We start from the raw sequence: 19,366 nt of genomic DNA, 5'->3' as shown, positions 1-19,366 counted from the left end.
TTTTGGTGTGGGGGATTCAGTCTACCGCAGATGCTGAAACAAGTGGTGAAAGTTTGCAGAGTGACAAGTTTTTTTATGGGGTTAAAGTACTTCCCCACAACATAATTACTAATTGTAAATGGAACAGAGGCAACTTCATAGTGGAGGAACCTGACAGACAGTACCTTATTCCAGTGATTAAGGTTAACATTACCAGTAATGGGACAAATAGAAATCGTGTATTACCTGATAAGATGCAATGAGAATAACACAGCATCACTAATAGTATATTTTTGCGAAAGATACATAATCTATATCTAATCATGAAGAAACCTCAGGTAAATGAAGGGATATTCTACAAAATAAGGACCTCTGATTTTCAAATCTCAAGCATGAAAGTAAAAAAATTGTGTACACTGAAAGACTGTTCCAGATTGAAGGAGTCTTAAGAGATTTGATAATTAAATATAACAAGTGATCCTGGTCTGGATTATTAAGGACATCATTTAGACAGTTGATAAAACTTAAATAGGTTCTGTGGATTATGGAAAAATTCTTTCATTATGTTTCAAGTTCAGTGACTTAACCAGGCTATGTCTTTTTTTTTTTTTTTTTTTTAAATTTTTTTTTTTTTAACGTTTATTTATTTTTGGGACAGAGAGAGAGCATGAACGGGGGAGGGGCAGAGAGAGAGGGAGACACAGAATCGGAAACAGGCTCCAGGCTCTGAGCCATCAGCCCAGAGCCCGACGCGGGGCTCGAACTCCCGGACCGCGAGATCGTGACCTGGCTGAAGTCGGACGCTTAACCGACTGTGCCACCCAGGCGCCCCATGTCTTTTTTTTTTAATGTTTATTTTTGAAAGAACAGAAACAGAGCATGAGTGGGGAGGGGCAGAGAGAGGGAGATACAGAACTTGAAGCAGGCTGCAGGCTCCAAGCTGTCAGCACAGAGCCCGATGTGGGACTGGAACTCATAAACTGTGAGATGACCTGAGCTGAAGTAGGATACTTAACCGCTTAACTGACTGAGCCATCCACGTGCCCTTTAACCAGGCTGTGTCTTAATGTCCATTGTTCTTCCTTTTTTTTTTTTTTTTTTTTTTTTCCTGGTCCATGGTATGCCCTTTCAGTCTGCAGATTTATTTCTTTTTTTTTTTTTAATTTTTTTAACGTTTATTTATTTTTGAGACAGAGAGAGACAGAGCATGAACGGGGGAGGGGCAGAGAGAGAGGGAGACACAGAACCGGAAGCAGGCTCCAGGCTCTGAGCCATCAGCCCAGAGCCCGACGCGGGGCTCGAACTCACGGTCGGTGAGATCGTGACCTGAGCTGAAGTCGGACGCTCAACCGACTGAGCCACCCAGGCGCCCCAGATTTATTTCTTTTCAATTAAATCTTTCTGTGTGTTATTCCTTAATGCTGTTTTCTATTTCATTTGGTTCTAGTTTTTATTTACATTGTGGATAACTGTCTTCCCTTTGTGTCTTCAGTTTGTTTTAGTTTATTTTCTAATGCATATGTTGGATTAAGTCAAGGTTTTCCAACATACTAGTAGTTCAGTTTTTAGCTTTCTCCTTGCTGTCTCTTGGTGTTTATAATCTTTAAGTGTTAGATGTATAATGGTATTACTTTTGTTCTGTTTTTGTCTTAAGTTCCTTTTTCTTCTCAATCTCTCATCTCATCTTCTGAGTTTTATTTTATTGAATTCTTAGTCTTATTTTCCAAATCTCTCTTGGGCAGTATTATTCCCTTTCTTGGCTTATGCTTTCTTCTAGATTGGATTCTCTAATTGTCTCTGCCTTTTTTGTTCCTCGTATTTTTATACATTTTTGCATGTTGCATTGTGGCCATGTCATTTCTTTTTATCTTTTTCATGCTTAACGTGGATGGTTCTGTCAGACTTCATATTCGCTCCCACATAGTTTAAGCTGGATACATCTCTTTGCCAACCTTCCCATTTGGGATCTATTATCTTTCACTCCAGGCTACCTTTGAGTGCTCGAGTGGTGCTTTTTATCCACTTTTCTGTCCTCTGGGGTATGGTTATGGGAGAAGATGGAGTGCTGTGCTGGGGTTGAGTGCAACAACTTAGGCTTGGTTCTCTACAGTCAGGGATAGAGTTTCAGTCTCACGGGCTTTGCTTCTTTCTACCATCTCACGATGGTGGCATGTCTTGTACTCTTTCCTACCTCTGTTGACAATCTGTGTCCATACATCCCAGCTTATTTACCCCTTATTTTTTGATGGACATTTAGCTTTATTCCAAACTGGGCTTTAGCAATCATCTTTGCAAATTTATCTTTATGTGTTCGTGCTATTACTTCTGAAGAGCAGATTGCTTGAGTTAGTGTTGTGGGGGTCAAACGACGTCTCTTAACAGAAAATACACCAATTAATACACCCAGTAACTTTGTGTAAGAGTGCTTCTGAATAAATAAATCCAAGGAAACAAATTAGTGGTTCTGCATGGGTGGGGAAATGGAGTGGTATGTGAATGATATCTCAAAAACCTGTTACGAAAGAAAGGAAGGGAGGGAGGGAGGGAGGGAGGGAGGGAGGAAGGAAGGAAGGAAGGAAGGAAGGAAGGAAGGAAAAGTTCCCCTTAACCTTGTCAACATATTGGATACTACTAATTTTTTTTAAATGTTTATTTTTGAAAGAGAGACACAGTGCGAGTGGGGGAGGGACAGAGACACAGACAGAATCCAAAGCAGGCTCCAGGCTCTGAGCTGTCAGCACAGAGCCCGACGTGGGGCTCGAATTCACGAGCTGTGAGATCATGACCTGAGCCAAAGTCAGATACTTAACCAACTGAGCCACCCAGGTGCCTGTATGCTACTAATTTTTAAAAATAATTGTTAATTGTCATTACTTTAATTTACATTTCCATATTTGTGAGCTCAAATGTCTTTTCAGATACTTGTTTATTCTTTGTAGTTCTTTTCTGAATAGCTTTTTATATATGTACTTTGTGCATGTTTTTGTTTCCTGGGAGATCTTTGTAAACCAGGGATATCAACTATTTTTTAGCTGTTTCAAATATTTTATCCCACTTTATCATAACTTGCTTATGGTGTCTTGTGATACAGCATTTAAAACTATTTTTAATTTTTTTAATTTTTAAAAATTTTAGAGCAGGGAAGGGGCAGAGGGAGAGGGAGAGAGAGAATCTCAAGCAGTCTCCACGCCTGGCACAAAGCCTTACACGAGGCTTGAACTCGTGAACTGTGGGATCATGACCTGAGCTGAAATCAAGAGTGGGACACTTAACCAGCTGAGCCACCCAGGTGCCCCAGTAAATAAACTTTACAAAAAAAAAAAAAAAAAAAAGAAGTGATATTTGAGGTGAGAGCAAAAAATGAGTACTAGCTGACGGCAGAATGAGAGAAGGTCATCACAGTCAGTGAGCAGCATATACAAAGGCTTTGTGGCAGGAGAGAGGGTGGCAAGAGAAAACATGGCATATACCAGGAATTGAAAGCAAACAGAACTGCTGGAGAGCAGTGTTTCTGGGAAGCGGTATGAGATGAACTAGAAAGAGATTAGCAAGACCAGATCACACAGAGCCTGTAGGGCATGTGAAAGGTTTTAGTTTTGGGCTAAGGTTCTTGGGAAGTTATTGAAAGGTTTTAATTAGAGTTAAAGATAGGTAAAAGAACTATAAGTTCTTAGATCATAATTACATTAAAAAATAGCTACAGTTGTAATGGTTTTCACTGGGAGAAGGTAATTGTTTAGATGGGTATATGTTTCTGAAAACAGATCATCTGTTGTTGTGCCATGTATTATTGTGTTTAATCTAAATTCTGATTGTGTCATTTACTCCTTGATGGTACGGTTTGTGGTAAGGGCACTGCATTTTAATTAAAGGACTAGATGGAAAATGAAAATCCTGCAATCATAAAAAGCCTTGATAATGATACAGTGAAAGATTAAGGGAAATATTTACATAGGAATTGATATATATTTCTCAAGTTATTCAGTAATGAAAACCTGTTGACAAACGGAAATAGTTTTATCAAAATGATTATTGGGGGAGAGCTTTTTAAGTAGCTTGTCATTTGAAAGGTTCTGAATTGATTTTTTCTAACTTGTTTCTATTTCTTTGCCTTTGTAGGAGAGTAATTATTTTGATGGAGTTAGACGTTTTGAAATCAGCTGAAGCAGTTGGATTAAAGATTGGCAATCCCGTGCCCTATAATGAAGGTAAAAGGCTTTTTTATAGGTTGTAGCACTCGATAGAATACCTTTTATAGATCCAGAATTCTACCATTTGGTTTCAGTTTGATTTGTTAGTCTTACTAAAACTCATGATTTGGAGGTTTAGGAACCAGGCTGTTCTTTCAGGGTTTTTAGTACGGAAGAAATGATGGTAGGACTCCAAAAGGAAAACTCTCTCTGTTTTTCTCAACACACAACTTCCTTCATACTTCTGGCTTGTCTGTTACCAAAAGTGTGGGGTTTGTCTCACACTAAGCAATTCTCTAATTCTCTGTGGACGAGAGCCGGTTGTCCTACAGTTCCAGTTGAGTTCTGATACTACCTATCCAAAGTTAGCTTCAGATTCCACAGATAAAGACAGAGTCCCGCAAGGCTGCCTCCGCACCCCTCCACCACCGCCAAACCCCAGTTCAGATGCCAGTCAGAAGTCTAGGTAGTTCCCTCTGCTTCTGACCAACTGGCTGTAATTGAAGGTTCCCACAATCCCCTCCTCAGGTTCCATTAGATTAATGAGCTAGAGCGGTTCACAGAACTCAGAGAACAGCCAGATGGGAGAGGTGCATTGGACAAGGTGTGTGGGAGGGGTACAGAGCTTCCGTACTCTCTCGGGGTGCACTGTCCTCCCAGTGCCTCCATGTGTTCACCAACAGAAGTGCCCCAAACCCCATCCTTTTGTGTTTTCATGGAGGCCTCCATAGACATGTTGGATTACATCATTGTTGTTGGGTGATTGGTTCCACCTCCAACCTCTCTCCTTTCCCCAGAGGTGGGGAGTGGGTGCTAAAAGTTCCAACTCTCATCACATGGTTGGTTCCCCTGGCAACCATCCCCATTGTTAGGAGCTTTACAGAAGTCACTGTGTTGATACTTAGGTGTGGTTGAAATGGGCTTTTTATAAATAAGATACCCTTAATTCCTCTTATTACTTAGGAAGTTTTAAGGGTTTTGAGAGCTCTGTGCCAGGAACCATGAATGAAGGTCAAAAAAATATTTCTTATGTATCACAATATCACAAGCTTGCATTAGGAAAAGAGGGAAAATGAAAGAATAGAAAAAAGTCCCACTTACAATAGATTAAAAATAACAAATACATTGAAATGTTAATGAGAAATGTGCTTTCTTTTTTTTTTTTTTTTAATTTTTTTTTTTCAACCTTTTTATTTATTTTTGGGACTGAGAGAGACAGAGCATGAACGGGGGAGGGGCAGAGAGAGAGGGAGACACAGAATCGGAAACAGGCTCCAGGCTCCGAGCCATCAGCCCAGAGCCTGACGCGGGGCTTGAACTCACGGACCGCGAGATCGTGACCTGGCTGAAGTCGGACACTTAACCGACTGCGCCACCCAGGCGCCTTTTTTTTTTTTAATTTTTAAAAAAATGTTTTATTTAGTTTTGAGAGAGAGACAAACAGGAAGAGTTGGGGGGTGGGCAGAGAGAAGGAGACACAATCTGAAGTAGGCTCCAGGCCCCAAGCTGTCAGCACAGAGCCCTGTGTGGGGCTCAAACTCAACAAACCATGAGATCATGACCTGAGCTGCAGACGAAAGCTCAACCGACTGAGCCACCCAGGTGCCCTGACAAATGTACTTTCTTAAGATCATTCTTACGCACATTTTTGTTTTTATTTTATTTTTGTTTTTAAAAAATGTAAAGCAGGGGCACCTGGTTGTCGGTAGAACAATCAACTCTTGATCTCGAGGTTGTGAGTTTGAGCCCTACATTGGGTGTAGACGTTATTAAAAATAAAATCTTCAGGGGTACCTGGGTGGCTCAGTCGGTTAAGTGCCTGCCTTCAGCTCAGGTCATGATCTCACAGTTCATGAGTTCAACCCCCACATTGGCCTCCACTGTCAGTGAAGAGCTCGCTCTAGGTCCTCTGTCCCCCTATCCCTCTCTCTCTGCCCCTGCCCTGCTCATGCACTGTCACTCCCGCTCGCTCGCTCTCTCAAAAAAAAAAGTAAAAAATAAAATCTTTAAAAATAAATAATGTAAAGCGTGTAATCGGTACTCTTTTGATAGCTCACCACACCCAGTAGTTTTTAAAATAATTTCTGTGTTTATTGCCAGGCCACGAATAAACTCCCTGAAGGTGCAGACCATATTTTGTTCTTTGTTGTGTCCCTCATGCCTAACTTTTATTTTTATTTATTTTTCATTTTTATTACATAAAATGCAAAACAGTGGCCACCCACCCTTTTGCACCTCTGTGATCAGAAGCAGCTTTCAGAGCACAGATCCCCAGTATTTGGAGGACAGGGTCCTTTTTGCCTACGTCATTTCTCCAAAACTGTGTGCACAATGTTTTAGGAAAATGTGCACAGGGGCTCCTGGGTGGCTCAGTCAGTTAAGCATCTGACTTTGGCTCAGGTCATGATCTCACGGTTTGTGAATTCAAACCCTGCCTTGGGCTCTGTGCTGACAGCTCAGAGCCTGGAGCCTGCTTCGGATTCTGTGTCTCCTTTTCTCTCTGCCCTTCTTCTGCTCACGCTCTGTCTCCCTCTCAAAAATAAATAAACATGGGGGAGAAAAAAAGGAAAAGGTGCACAGCTAGCTGCCTGCCATTTAGCTGAGGGCCCAGAGGTAGGTAGCTGTTACTGTGCTAAGAGCTGAAATTGACTGTAATTTGCCATCCAGATCTTCTCCTGAAAGTTGCAAGCCTTCAGGAGACTCCCAAATTCCAAAATAGTTGCATCAGACAGATTCTGCCAGTGCAATTATAGTTTACGTTAAGAGATAGATTCCTAGTACTTCCTAAACAGTGATTATCTGTTGATAATGAGTTTTATTTTCTTGTGAAAATATATAGAAAAGCACAATGAAATCAGAATGATTTAATTACTTTAAACGAGAGACAATGATAATTCTAGAAAAAGACAAAGAATTGTAAATCACTGACCCTGTTAAAGGAAATGGCTCATCTGTCCCTCTACCAAGTCTAATAAAGATAAAATTTAAAAAAATTAGTTAAATAAAAAGGGGTGCCTGGCTGGCTCAGTCGGTAGAGCATGTGACTCTTGATTTCAGGATCATGAGTTTGAGCCCTATGCAGGGCATAGAACCTACTTTAGGGAAAAAAAAAAAAAAAAGTAAAGCCTCACTGTTCACCAAAATAAATTTCCAGATTTGTTTTAAAAATTAGAAAATAAGGGTGCCTGGGTGGCTCAGTTGGTTAAGCGTCTCGCAGTTTATGACTTCAAGCCTCGCATCAGGCTCTGTGCTGACAACTCAGAGCCTGCAGCCTGCTTTGCATTCTGTGTCTCCCTGTCTCTCTGCACCTCCCCTCCTCACACTCTGTCTCTGTCTCTGTCTCTGTCTCTCTCTCTCAAAAATAAACATTTAAAAAAGAAAATGAAACCATCAAAAATAATAAAGAGGATGGGGCTGCATACGGATTGGGATAATTCACAATGAATACATGATTACATTGAAATAAAATTTCACATGGTAAAAGTAGGAAGGTATGTAAACTTAAACTAGGATAAAATACTTATGGAAGATGAGACTGATAGAGGCACCTGGCTGGCTCAGTCAGTAGAGTATGTGATTCTTGATCTCAGGATCATGAATTTGAGCCTCACATTGGAGGTAGAGTTTACTTAAAAACAAAACAAAACAAAACAAATAGCCAATACATAACAAAAAATATTTAGCCTTACTGGTTGTTTTTGTCTTGCTCCTGGTCTTAGGGAGATAGCATTGTCTTTTTCCATTAAGTATTATGTTAGCTGTAGGTTTTCATATATATTTTTTTATCATTATGAAGATGTTTACTTTTAATTCCTAGTTTGCTGAGGGTTTGTATCAGGAATAGGATGGTGAATATTTTGTCCAGTGTTTTTTTCGGTGTCTATTGATGATTGTATGTTTTTTCTTTTTTATTGGTTAATATGGTGAGTTACATTCAATGATTTTTGAATGCTAAACCAATTTGTGGTTTCCGGGATATGTTATGTCATCATGATCTATTAATACTTTTTATATATTGTTGGATCTCATTTTCTGAATTTGCTTGATTTAACAAACCAACTTGATTTTGTGTAGAATTTTTACATCTATATTATGAGGGACATTTGTCTATTATTTTCTTGTGATACCTTTTGTCTAATTTTGTTGTCATAGTAATCCTGGCCTTACAGAATGAATTAGAAAGTGTTCCCTCTTAAATTTTCTACAGTAGTTCATGTGGAATTATTACTTTTTACTTAAATGTTCAGTAGAGTTTACCAGTGAAGCCATCTGGGACTGATATATTTTTTAGAAAGGTTTTTAAACTACAAATGCAATTTCTTTAACAGATACATATAGGGTTATCCAGATAATCTGTTCCCTTTTGAGTGAGCTGTAGTAGATTGTGTTTTAAGGAATTTGACCATGTCATTTAAGTTGTTGGGTTTATTGGCCTCTATAAAAGTAAATAGTCTTGGGGTGCCTGACTGGCTCAGTCAGTAGAGCATGTGACTCTTGATCTCGAGGTTATAAATTCGAGACCCACTTTGGGTGTAGAGATTACTTAAAAGTAAAGTCTTTTAAATAAATAAATAATGGTAAGTAGCCTAAAAACCCCAATTAAGTGGCAGAAATTATCAGATTGAATCAAATAAATGTAGTATTAGCCTTTTGGTGTCTGTGAAAGGCTGTAGTGATGTCATTTCTCTCGTACTTGATATTCATAATTTGTATTCTTTTTTTTCCCCATGATCAGTCTGGCTAGATGATTTATCAATTTTGTTAATCTTTCCAAAGAACCACCTTTTGGTTTCATTGATTTTTTTTCCTCTTTTTATATTTTCTATATTACTTTGATTTAAAAAACATTTTTTTTTTTAAGTTCATTTATTTATTTTGAGAGAGCACAAGCTAGGGAGGGGCAGAGAGAGAGGGAGAATCCTAAGCAGGCTGCACGCTGTCAGATGACCTGGGGCTCCATTTCATGAAACTGTGAGATCATGACCTGAGCTGAAGTCAAGATTCAGTGCTTAATGGTCTGAGCCACCCAGGTGCCCCTATGCATTGATCTTTAATGTTTCCTTTCCTCTGTTTATTTTGGGCTTAATATGTTCTTTCTCACCATTTCTTTAGATGAATGCTGGCTCATTGATTATGACCTTTCTTCTTTTCTAAAATTAGAGGCATTTGGTGTTACGAATTTACCCCTAAGCACTGCTTTAACAATGTCAAGCACATTCTGGTGTTACAAGTTTTATTCCATTCAGAGTACTTTCTGGGGTGCCTGGGTGGCTCAGTCATTTAGGCATCCTACTCTTGATTTTGGCTTAGGTCATGGTCTCACCTTTCGTGAGATTGAACCCCAGGTCGGGCTCTGCTGACAGCGCAGAACCTGCTTGGGATTTTCTCTCTGTGCTTCCCCTGCATGGATGCACACGTACGCTCTCTCTCAAAATAAATAAACTTGAAAAAAAAGTCAAATGGTTTTGTGTACACTTTAAAACAAAACCAAGTAAATAACATTTCCCTGCCTTATTTTTCTTTGGCCTCTAACTCCTGTCCAAAGGCAGTCTTTTCAAATTTTAAGCTATTTCTTCCATATTTTTCCCCATATTTATTTCCATATTTTTAAATAACATTTATGCTGTTCTTTCTTGATTTTTCAGTGTAGACATTTGTTTACTGACTTCACACTATGGTGAAGTCAGTAACATATAGTTACTGTATTAACATACAGTGTTCTATTATTTTCAGGCGTACAATATAGTGATTTCAGGTGTAAAATATAGTGTACAATTCTATACATTACCCAGTGCTTATCATGATAAGTGTGCTCTTAATCCCCACCTCTTTTATCCATCTTCCCACCCACCACCCTCTGTTTGTTCTCTATAGTTAAGAGTCTGTTTTCCGAGTTGTCCCTTTTTTTCTTTATTTGTTTTGTTTCTTAAATTCCACATATGAGTGAGATGATATTTGTCTTTCTCTGACACACTTATTTTACTTAGCCTTGTACTCTCTAGCTCAATCCATGGTGTTGCAAATGGCAAGATTTTATTTTATTTTTTTATGGCTGAATAATGCCACCTTTTCTTTATCCATTCGTCTATCAATGGACACTTGGACTGTTTCCATAATTTGGCTATTGTAAATAATGCTGCAGTAGGCATAGGGGTGCATATATCTTTTCGAATTAATGTTTTCATATTCTTTGGGTAAATGTCCAGTAGTGGAAATACAGGATCATATGGGAGTTTTATTCTTTTTTTTTTTTTTTTGAATTTTTAAGTTTTATTTTCTACGTGTTAACATGCTTATTAATGCACTTTATTTTTTTAGGTTTATTTATTTATTTTTTAGAGAGAGAGAGAATTCCAAGCAGGCTCCATGCTGTTGGTGCAGAACTGGACACAGGGCTTGACCCCACAAACTGTGAGATCATGACCTGAGCCAAAATCAAGAGTCAGATGCTTAACCAACTGAGCCCCTCAGGCACCCCAGATGCAGACTTTAATCTGATAAAGTCTGCCCCTAATCAGACTGTTGATTATTTCCATTTGTAATTGGTTAAATCAGAGAAAAAAATTTAATTAATTTTTAATATATGCCATCAAAAATAAATATTCACTTAATGTGATCATATCTGTTTTATGATATCAAAACATTTTTTCCTCCCCAAATAAAGATTGTAAGTAAATATGAGATTTATTCTAATGAAAAAAGTTATGTCTTATCAGCTGTTGAGCTTACAAAACAATAGAGGGGATTGCTACCAGCACACTTACTGTAAGAGGAAAGTATGTCCAATGAAAAGGAAATTTAAAATATGACATTAAACTTGTATGAAAAATTTTAGCAACGCCTTTACTTCATTTACTTCTAACTTCTCCATAAATACCAGAAAAGAAATTGGACAGTTTATAATGAAACTTAGAAAAATGTCTTTTTCCATAAAGCAAACTTAACTCATCGTCTTTCCCTGTGGCTCCTTCTTCCAGTCCTCCTCCACTGTGCTAAATTAGAGCTATTGAGTTCTTCCAGATTTTTGATTAGACAGGTGGTTTCCAAGCCGACTGGGCTTTCTAGGTACATAGTTCCTGCACGGGGTTTTCCAGTCACTTGTCCAGCTTTGAAAATATCTCGGCCTGTTCATGTTCCACATGCTTTGTTCATGGGATGGGTAGAGCTTTGAGAAGCACAGTATCCCCCAGTGTGCACTGCTGAAGAGCATTGTGAGCAGAGTAGATTTTTCACTGATTAAAGTACTTTATTTTTTTTATTTTTAAAAAAAATTTTTTTTTTTTAACGTTTATTTATTTTTGAGACAGAGAGAGACAGAGCATGAATGGGGGAGGGACAGAGAGCGAGGGAGACACAGAATCGGAAGCAGGCTCCAGGCTCTGAGCCATCAGCCCAGAGCCTGACGCGGGGCTCAAACTCACGGACCGTGAGATCGTGACCTGAGCTGAAGTCGGACACTTAACCGACTGAGCCACCCAGGCGCCCCTAAAGTACTTTAATAAATAGGGATCCAAAACGAGCCTGGTCACTCTCACTTTAGCTGTTTTTTGCATTGTATTGCTGTTCCAGTGACCTTCCCCATTGATATTATGTGGCTTTGGTCACCTCCCAGCTCTCTTTTCTTGGCACTTGTTCTGGTAGTTCTATTTTTAATATTTTGACCCTCCCAATTGTCTTCCACAGTAGCTGCACCAGCTTTCAATCCTACCAACAATGCATGCAGATTCCTTTTTTCTCTACGTTCTCACCAACACCTGTTGTTTCTTGTGTTGTTGATTTTAGCCGTTCTGATAGGTGTGAGGTGACATCTCATTGTAATTCTGATTTGCATTTCCCTGATGATGAGTAATGTTGAGCATCTTTTCGTGTCTTTTGGCCATCTGAATGTCTTCTTTGGAAATATGTCTTTTTGTGTTTGTTGCCCATTTTTAATTGGATTATTTGTTTTTCATTATCAGTTAATTTTTTTAATGTTTTTATTTGTTTTTGAGAGAGACAGAGTGTGAGGAATAGGGCCAGAGAGAGAGAGGGAGACACAGACTCTAAAGTAGGCTCCATGCTCAGAGCTGTCAGCACAGAGCCTTACATGGGGCTCGAACTCGTGAACCATGAGATCACGACCTTAGCCGAAGTCAGACGCTTAACGGACTGAGCCACCCAGGTGCCCCATCAGTTAATTATTTAACTAAATCTGAAGAGATGATGATCAGTCATGAATATTTGGAAAAGAATTTCTGACACAATTTATGAGAAATACATATGTTTAAGGAAATGTATGGAATAATTTTAAGAGCTTATATAATTTATTAAGTTAATAGTTTTTATTAGCTATTTTAATTAAAACATGTTTAAAAATTTTAAATGGGAGTGCCTGGATGTCTCAGTTGGTTAAGTGTCCAACTTTGGCTCAGGGCATGGTCTCACGGTTTGTGAGTTCATGCCCTGCATCAGGCTCTCTGCTATCAGCATGGAGCCCACTTTGGATCTTCTGTCTCTCTCCCCTGCACCTCAAAAATAAATATACACATACAAAAATTAAAAATGACTTTTCAGCTGGTCAGTATAAAGGATGCCAAAAGCTGTATATATGACTTACCTTATTTAAAGTTTTCCATTATGTATTTCTTTCTCTTTCCCAATTGATTTCACAGTAGGAAATTAAATAGGTGTTTGGTTTTTTGGTTTTTGTTTTTTTTTTTTAATTTAATTTTTTATTTTTTAAAATATACATCCAAATTAGTTAGCATGTAGTAAAACAGTGATTTCAGGAGTAGATTCCTTAATGCCCCTTATCCATTTAGCCCATACGCCTCCCACAACCCCTCCAGTAACCCTCAGTTTGTTCTCCATATTTATGAGTCTCTTCTGTTTTGTCCCCCTCCCTGTTTTTATATTATTTTTGTTTCCCTTCCCTTCGGCTCATCTGTTTTGTCTCTTACAGTCCTCATATGAGTGAAGTCATATGATTTTTGTCTTTCTCTGACTAATTTCACTTAGCATTATACCCTCCAGTTCCATCCACATAGTTGCAAATGACAAGATTTCTTTTGATTCTTTTTTGATTGCTGAGTAATACTCCATTGTATACATACACCACATCTTCTTTACCCATTCATCCATCCATGGACATTTGGGCTCTTTCCATACTGTGGCTATTGTTGATAGTGCTGCTATAAACACGGGGGTGCATGTATTCCTTCGAAAGAGAACACCTGTATCCCTTGGATAAATGCCTAGTAGTGCAATTGCTGGGTCATAGGGTAGTTCTATTTTTAGTTTTTTGAGGAACCTCCATACTGTTTTCCAGAGTGGCTGCACCAGCTTGCATTCCCAATAGGTGTTTGTTTTTAACTTAGAGAAATAACTGTTCTGGTTAAAATTAAACCGTTTCTGTTGGTCCTAATAAAGAAAGGTGCTTAGGTGGTTTCTACTAAAGTACACTAATTCACTGTCTAAATTTAAACTTATCAAGCATAATTCTTCAATTTATCATTAATCAAAAATTACTAGTCAAGCTTTTGCTTAGGAAAGATAAATGTGATCCCAGTAATTTTTGTGCTAGAAGCAAACTGCATCCTGTCCTTGTTTTCCTATCTGGGACTCAGTTCTGGTCTTCACCTCAGTGGAGTTAATGGAAAGGAAAGGAAAGTTTGAGATGCTCAGGCCTGCTGCACAATCACAGAACGTTAAGAGATAGAAGGAACTGTTTTAGAGATCAGTTGTGTTAATCATAAGACAGAATGAAAGTGAAGGAGGTGATTAAGTGACTTGGCCAAGATTGCAGAGCAAGTTAAAAATTACACAGCAGGTGAGTCGCTTCAACAGATGAGACTCATTATTCCTGATTTCCAGGTGAAGATGCTTTCCACTGTACCCAGACCTTCAAAGATTAACCTTCATATCAAAATTTTTGCCTATTACGAAAATTGTATTTTAGTTAATAGAGTGTGTGAGTTGAATCTATTATAAGAATGTTTCTGTGTGTATATATAATCAGAAGTAGTCTAATTCATGTTAGTATATTTGTCCATTAAAACATGTATAATTTTATTTTTTTTTTTAATTTATGTTGAGAGAAAGAGTGTGCCTGCACGAGTGGGGGGTGTAGAGAGGGGGGAGAGAGAGAATTCCAAGCAGGTTCCATGCTGTCAGCACAGAGCCTGATGTGGGGCTCAAACTCATGAACCATGAGATCATGACCTGAGCCAAAATCCCGAGTGGGACACTTAACCAACTGAGCCTCCCAGGTGCCCCCAAACTTGTATAATTTAAAAAATGGAAATATAATTAAGATAATCAGACATCGGGGCGCCTGGGTGGCGCAGTCGGTTAAGCGTCCGACTTCAGCCAGGTCACGATCTCGCGGTCTGTGAGTTCGAGCCCCGCGTCAGGCTCTGGGCTGATGGCTCAGAGCCTGGAGCCTGTTTCCGATTCTGTGTCTCCCTCTCTCTCTGCCCCTCCCTCGTTCATGCTCTGTCTCTCTCTGTCCCAAGAATAAATAAACGTTGAAAAAAAAAAATTAAAAAAAAAAAAAAAAAAAAAAAGATAATCAGACATCTGTTTTTTATAAACACTAATTTCCTTGCAACTTTTGAATAGATAATATAATTACATGTTTCCAAAGTGAAAAGTACAAAATTATATATTTAGGGAAATCTTACTGCTACCCCTGTCGCCGGCTAATGCCGTGTTTGTATCCACTGCTGACCTGTATAGGTAACCAACTTTAGTAGTTTCTTTTTATCCTTTGGGTGTTTCTTTATGCAAATATATACCAAATAAAAATATTATATATTTTTATTCTGTGCTCCAGTTTGCTTACACAAAAGGTAGGATATTGTGTATATTATCTTACCTTTTTAAAAATTTTCTATTATTAAAAACATTTTTTTAATGTTTATTTATTTTTGAGAGAGAGAGAAACACAGAATCTGAAGCAGGCTCCAGGCTCTGAGCTATCAGTGCAGAGCCTGACACAGGGCTTGAACCTATGAACTGTGGGATCATGATCTGAGCCAAAGTCGGATGGATGCTTAACCAACTGAGCCACCCAGGTGCCCCTTCCCTTTTTTGATACTGCTTTAAAATTTTTTTTAGCTTAGAGATATTTCCATGTATATACACTTAGAGATCTTCCTTATTTAAAAAACAAAACAAAACAATTAAAGAGTGTTCTGTTGTGTAGCTGTTCCATAGTGTAACCAGCCTTGTTACATTATGGCTTGCTTGCATGCTGTAGCAATGAAAACAGTACTGCAGTGAGTAACTTTGTACATATGTGGATATACTGACAGAGGTGGTTTGGTTGCCAGAAGTAAGATTGCTTGGATCAGTGGATAAATGCATCAGTGGTAGGTAGATATGGTAGGATTCCCCTCTGTAGCATGGTGACATTCTGCATTCCCACCAGCAGTGCATGAAAGTACTAATTTCTTCTCAGCTGTACCAACAGAGTACGTTATCAATCTTTTGAATTTTCACCAGTCTCTTAGATGAAAGCTGAGATCTCAGTGTAGTGTTTAATTTGTATTCTCAGCAAGATGAGCATCCTTTTAAATATTTGAGGGCTTTTGATTCTCTGTGAACTGTGTATCCTCCATTTTTCTTTTGGGTTGTTTGTCTTTTTCTTCTCCATTTTTAACAGTTCTTTAAAGAGTAGGGAGATTAGTCCTTTGTCTCTGATAGGAGTTATAAAAAGCCTTCTTTACTTGGTTATGGTGGCTTTTTGCCACAAGCAATTTTTTTGTTGCTGTTTTTATGAGGTTAAGTTTTCCAGTCTTTTTTAAATGACTTTGGAATTTTGAACCATCATTAGAAAGGTCTTTAGGGGTTCCTAGCTGACTCAGCTGGTAGAGCATGCAACTCTTGATCTTGGGGTTGTGAGTTCAGACCCCACATTGGGTATGGAGCCTACCTAAAAAAAAATTTTTTTTTCATTAAAAAAAAAAATGAGGAAGACCTTCCTTACTCCAAAGTTATTAAAGTATTCACCCATGTTTTTTTTGTTTTTTTTTTTTACATATATTTACTTAGAGAGAGGTCGGCAGCGGGACAGAGAGAGAGAGAGGGAGAGAAAATGCCAAGCAGGCTCTGAGCTGTCAGCACAGAGCCCAACGCGGGGCTCTAACCCACAAACTGAGATCAGGACCTGAGCTAAAGTCGAACGGTTAACCCACTGAGCCACCCAGGGGCCACCACCAACCTTCTACCTTTTACTATGGCCATTGAATATGTTCAAATGTTACTTAAAAAAAGATTTTTTTTTTTAATGTTTATTTTTGAGAGCGAGAGAGACTGAACGCAAGCAGGGGGAGGAGCAGAAAGAGAGGGAGAGAGAATCTGAAGCAGGCTCCAGGCTCCAAGCTGTCAGCACGGGAGCAGGATATGGGGCTTGAACTCACTAACCGTGAGATCATCACCTGAGCCCGAAGTCTGACACTTAACTAAGCCACCCACGTGCCCCCATGTTTTCTTCTAGTATCTACACAATTACATTTTCTATATTTAAATCATGATTGCCACTTCTGTCTTAGAATTGGTTTCTTGATTTATGGTGTTTTGAGCTTCACTTTTCATGTAATTTGGAATTGATGGGTTTTCTCTGCTCCTTCAATTCACTAAAGATGTAGTCTCTAGGGGCGCCTGGGTGGCGCAGTCGGTTAAGCGTCCGACTTCAGCCAGGTCACGATCTCGCGGTCCGTGAGTTCGAGCCCCGCGTCAGGCTCTGGGCAGATGGCTCGGAGCCTGGAGCCTGTTTCCGATTCTGTGTCTCCCTCTCTCTCTGCCCCTCCCCCGTTCATGCTCTGTCTCTCTCTGTCCCAAAAATAAAAATAAACGTTGAAAAAAAATATTTAAATAAAAAAAGATGTAGTCTCTATGTGGGGCGTTTGTGTGTAGAGTATGTATTCATTCTCCTTTATGCTCTGTATGATTTTTAGAAGTGGGAAAATTTGGTTAATTGTGCTTCTTCCAAAAATGGACCCTTCTAGATTTTAATGTTTACCTATACAAAACATAGTAATTTGGTATGTTAAATTGGAGAAGGGGGCACCTGGGTTAAGTCGGTTTAGCGTCTGACTCTTGATTTCTGCTTTGGGTTTGTGAGTTCAAGCTCCACATTGGGTTCGGTGCTGGCGGCGTGGAGCCTGCCTGGGATTCTGTCTGTCCCTCTCTCTCTACCTCTCTCTCTCTCTCTAAAAATGAATAAGTAAACTTAAAAAATAAATAAATAAATTGGAGAAGGAAAGCTGAAGCTTATGTAGGTAAAGTCCTAAAATCTTAAGTTGGAACATCACATTTGTTTTGCAGTAGTAAAGTTCTGTTAAAATGAGCACATTGGTTATCTTCTCAAGCTTTCAGGACAAAACAGTGTTTAGCATCTCTATGAAATCTTTGGATGCAGAAGGGTTGAGGGAGAGATCATTGTGCCCAACTTTATCACCTTTGTCCAGATTTCTAATGTTTTTTATGTTGTATTTAATTGAGTGGTTGCTGTGGACATTTTGTGTTTCAGGGGAAAAGTATTTGAGATAAAGCTGGAGTTGAAAGGGTTGAAAGGTAATTATCGCTTGGGGTCAGGACTATAGAACTAGCGGAAAAACTCCTTTGTCTCAATAGTCCATTCCACTCGCTCTTCTTTTTCTTCAGGGCCTGTTAAAGTGCAGAGGGATGAGGGAAGATTTTGCTGTCCAGGATTATTTGCTATTGAATTTCATTGTAACCAGATCAATAACACTTTGTTACTTGGGCCATGGTGGAAATAGCTTTGTTACAGTGGCTATTGCATTGTGGTGTATTTCACACAAATGGTTTCTAATTGTCTATTGTGAAGGCAAGGAAACTGTTACTAGTGAGGAGGGAAGTAAAGTTAGATTTGTATCCTCCAAGCACTTAACCCAGAACCTGTGACATACATATCAGGTGAGCTGTGAAATTAATTGACTAAACCCAACTGGGAAATAGGCAGAGGAATTAACAAAATGTGCATTGAAATTGTTTGGAACTAGTACCACATTAAGTACAGATACTTAACAGAATTTTCCAAACATGAGAAATAAAACTTCAAACGTAATTCATGTTTCATATAATATTGGATTGGATGATTTTAAACTCCCATATCTATCACTATATATTTTTGTCACTATGTATATTACTACTGCGTACCTACAGTGTTTATAACATTATTTTACTTAGACTTAAGTTTCTTATATGGTACATAGTTACTAGCATTATTTGTTATTGAAAGGTAGAAGTTGGAACTTTTTTCAGCTTTATTCCGATCATATTATGCCAACAGGAATTTTTAACTAATGGGTTGACTTTTTTTTCTTTTTCTGGTTGTTAAGAAGGTACTTGCTAGTAGAAATTGAGTTTTTGTTACTCTGTATATTCTGTGGTTGTTAGCTAATTTTTCTCAGCTGGTGGCTCATTTACCACTATATATTTAAAAAAAATTTTTTAATGTTTATTTATTTGAGAGAGAGCACAAGCATGAGTGGGGGAGGGACACAGAGAGGGGGAGAGAATCCCAAGCAGGCTCTGTGCTGAGTGGAGCCCAGTGTGGGGCTTGATCCCATCACCTGTGAGATCATGACCTAAGCCAAAATCAAGAGTTGGATGCTCAAATGACTGAGCCAACCAGGTGCTCCTGATATATATTTAAAAAGAAAGTTTTTAAAATAATCTCTGTACCCAATGTGAGGCTTGAACTCATGACCCTGAGATTAAGAGTAGCATGCTCCATGGGGCACCTGGGTGGCTCAGTCGGTTAAGCATCTGACTTTGGCCCAGGTCATGATCTCACAGTTCGTGGGTTCGAGCCCCATGTTCGGCTCTGTGCTGACATCTCAGAGCCTGAAGCCTGCTTGGGATTCTGTGTCTCACTCTCTCTCTGCCCCTTCTTCCTCACGCTCTCTCTTTCAAAAATAAACATTTTTTTAAAGTTATTAAAAAAGAGTAGCATGCTCCACCAACTAAGTCAGCCAAATGACCATTATAATGATAATAAAAATGATAGGTGTAAATGCAAGTAACTTGAGAAGCTAGAGTATTTCTTTCTTTTTCTTTCTTTTTTCTTTCTTTTTTTTTTTTATGTTTTATTGTTGAGAGAGAGAGAGAGACAGAGTGCGAGCAGGGAGAGGGGTAGAGAAAGAGGGAGACACAGAATACAGGTTCCAGGCTCTGAGCTGTCAGCACAA

At 38.8% G+C, this 19,366-nt stretch overlaps 1 protein-coding gene across 1 annotated transcript in view; it reads left to right on the top strand.

The window, feature by feature from the left end:
• RPA1 (replication protein A1) overlaps positions 1-19,366 on the top strand; it is a 76,669-nt gene that overhangs the window by 25,118 nt on the left and 32,185 nt on the right. The window contains exon 5 of the mRNA XM_030295043.2: positions 4,099-4,187. Coding sequence (XP_030150903.1) covers positions 4,099-4,187 — 89 coding nt within the window. The remainder of the gene's footprint in view (positions 1-4,098; positions 4,188-19,366) is intronic.

Source organism: Lynx canadensis, chromosome E1 (assembly GCF_007474595.2).
Source record: "Lynx canadensis isolate LIC74 chromosome E1, mLynCan4.pri.v2, whole genome shotgun sequence".
NCBI lineage: Eukaryota > Metazoa > Chordata > Mammalia > Carnivora > Felidae > Lynx > Lynx canadensis.
This window is presented reverse-complemented; position numbering and strand designations above follow the sequence as displayed.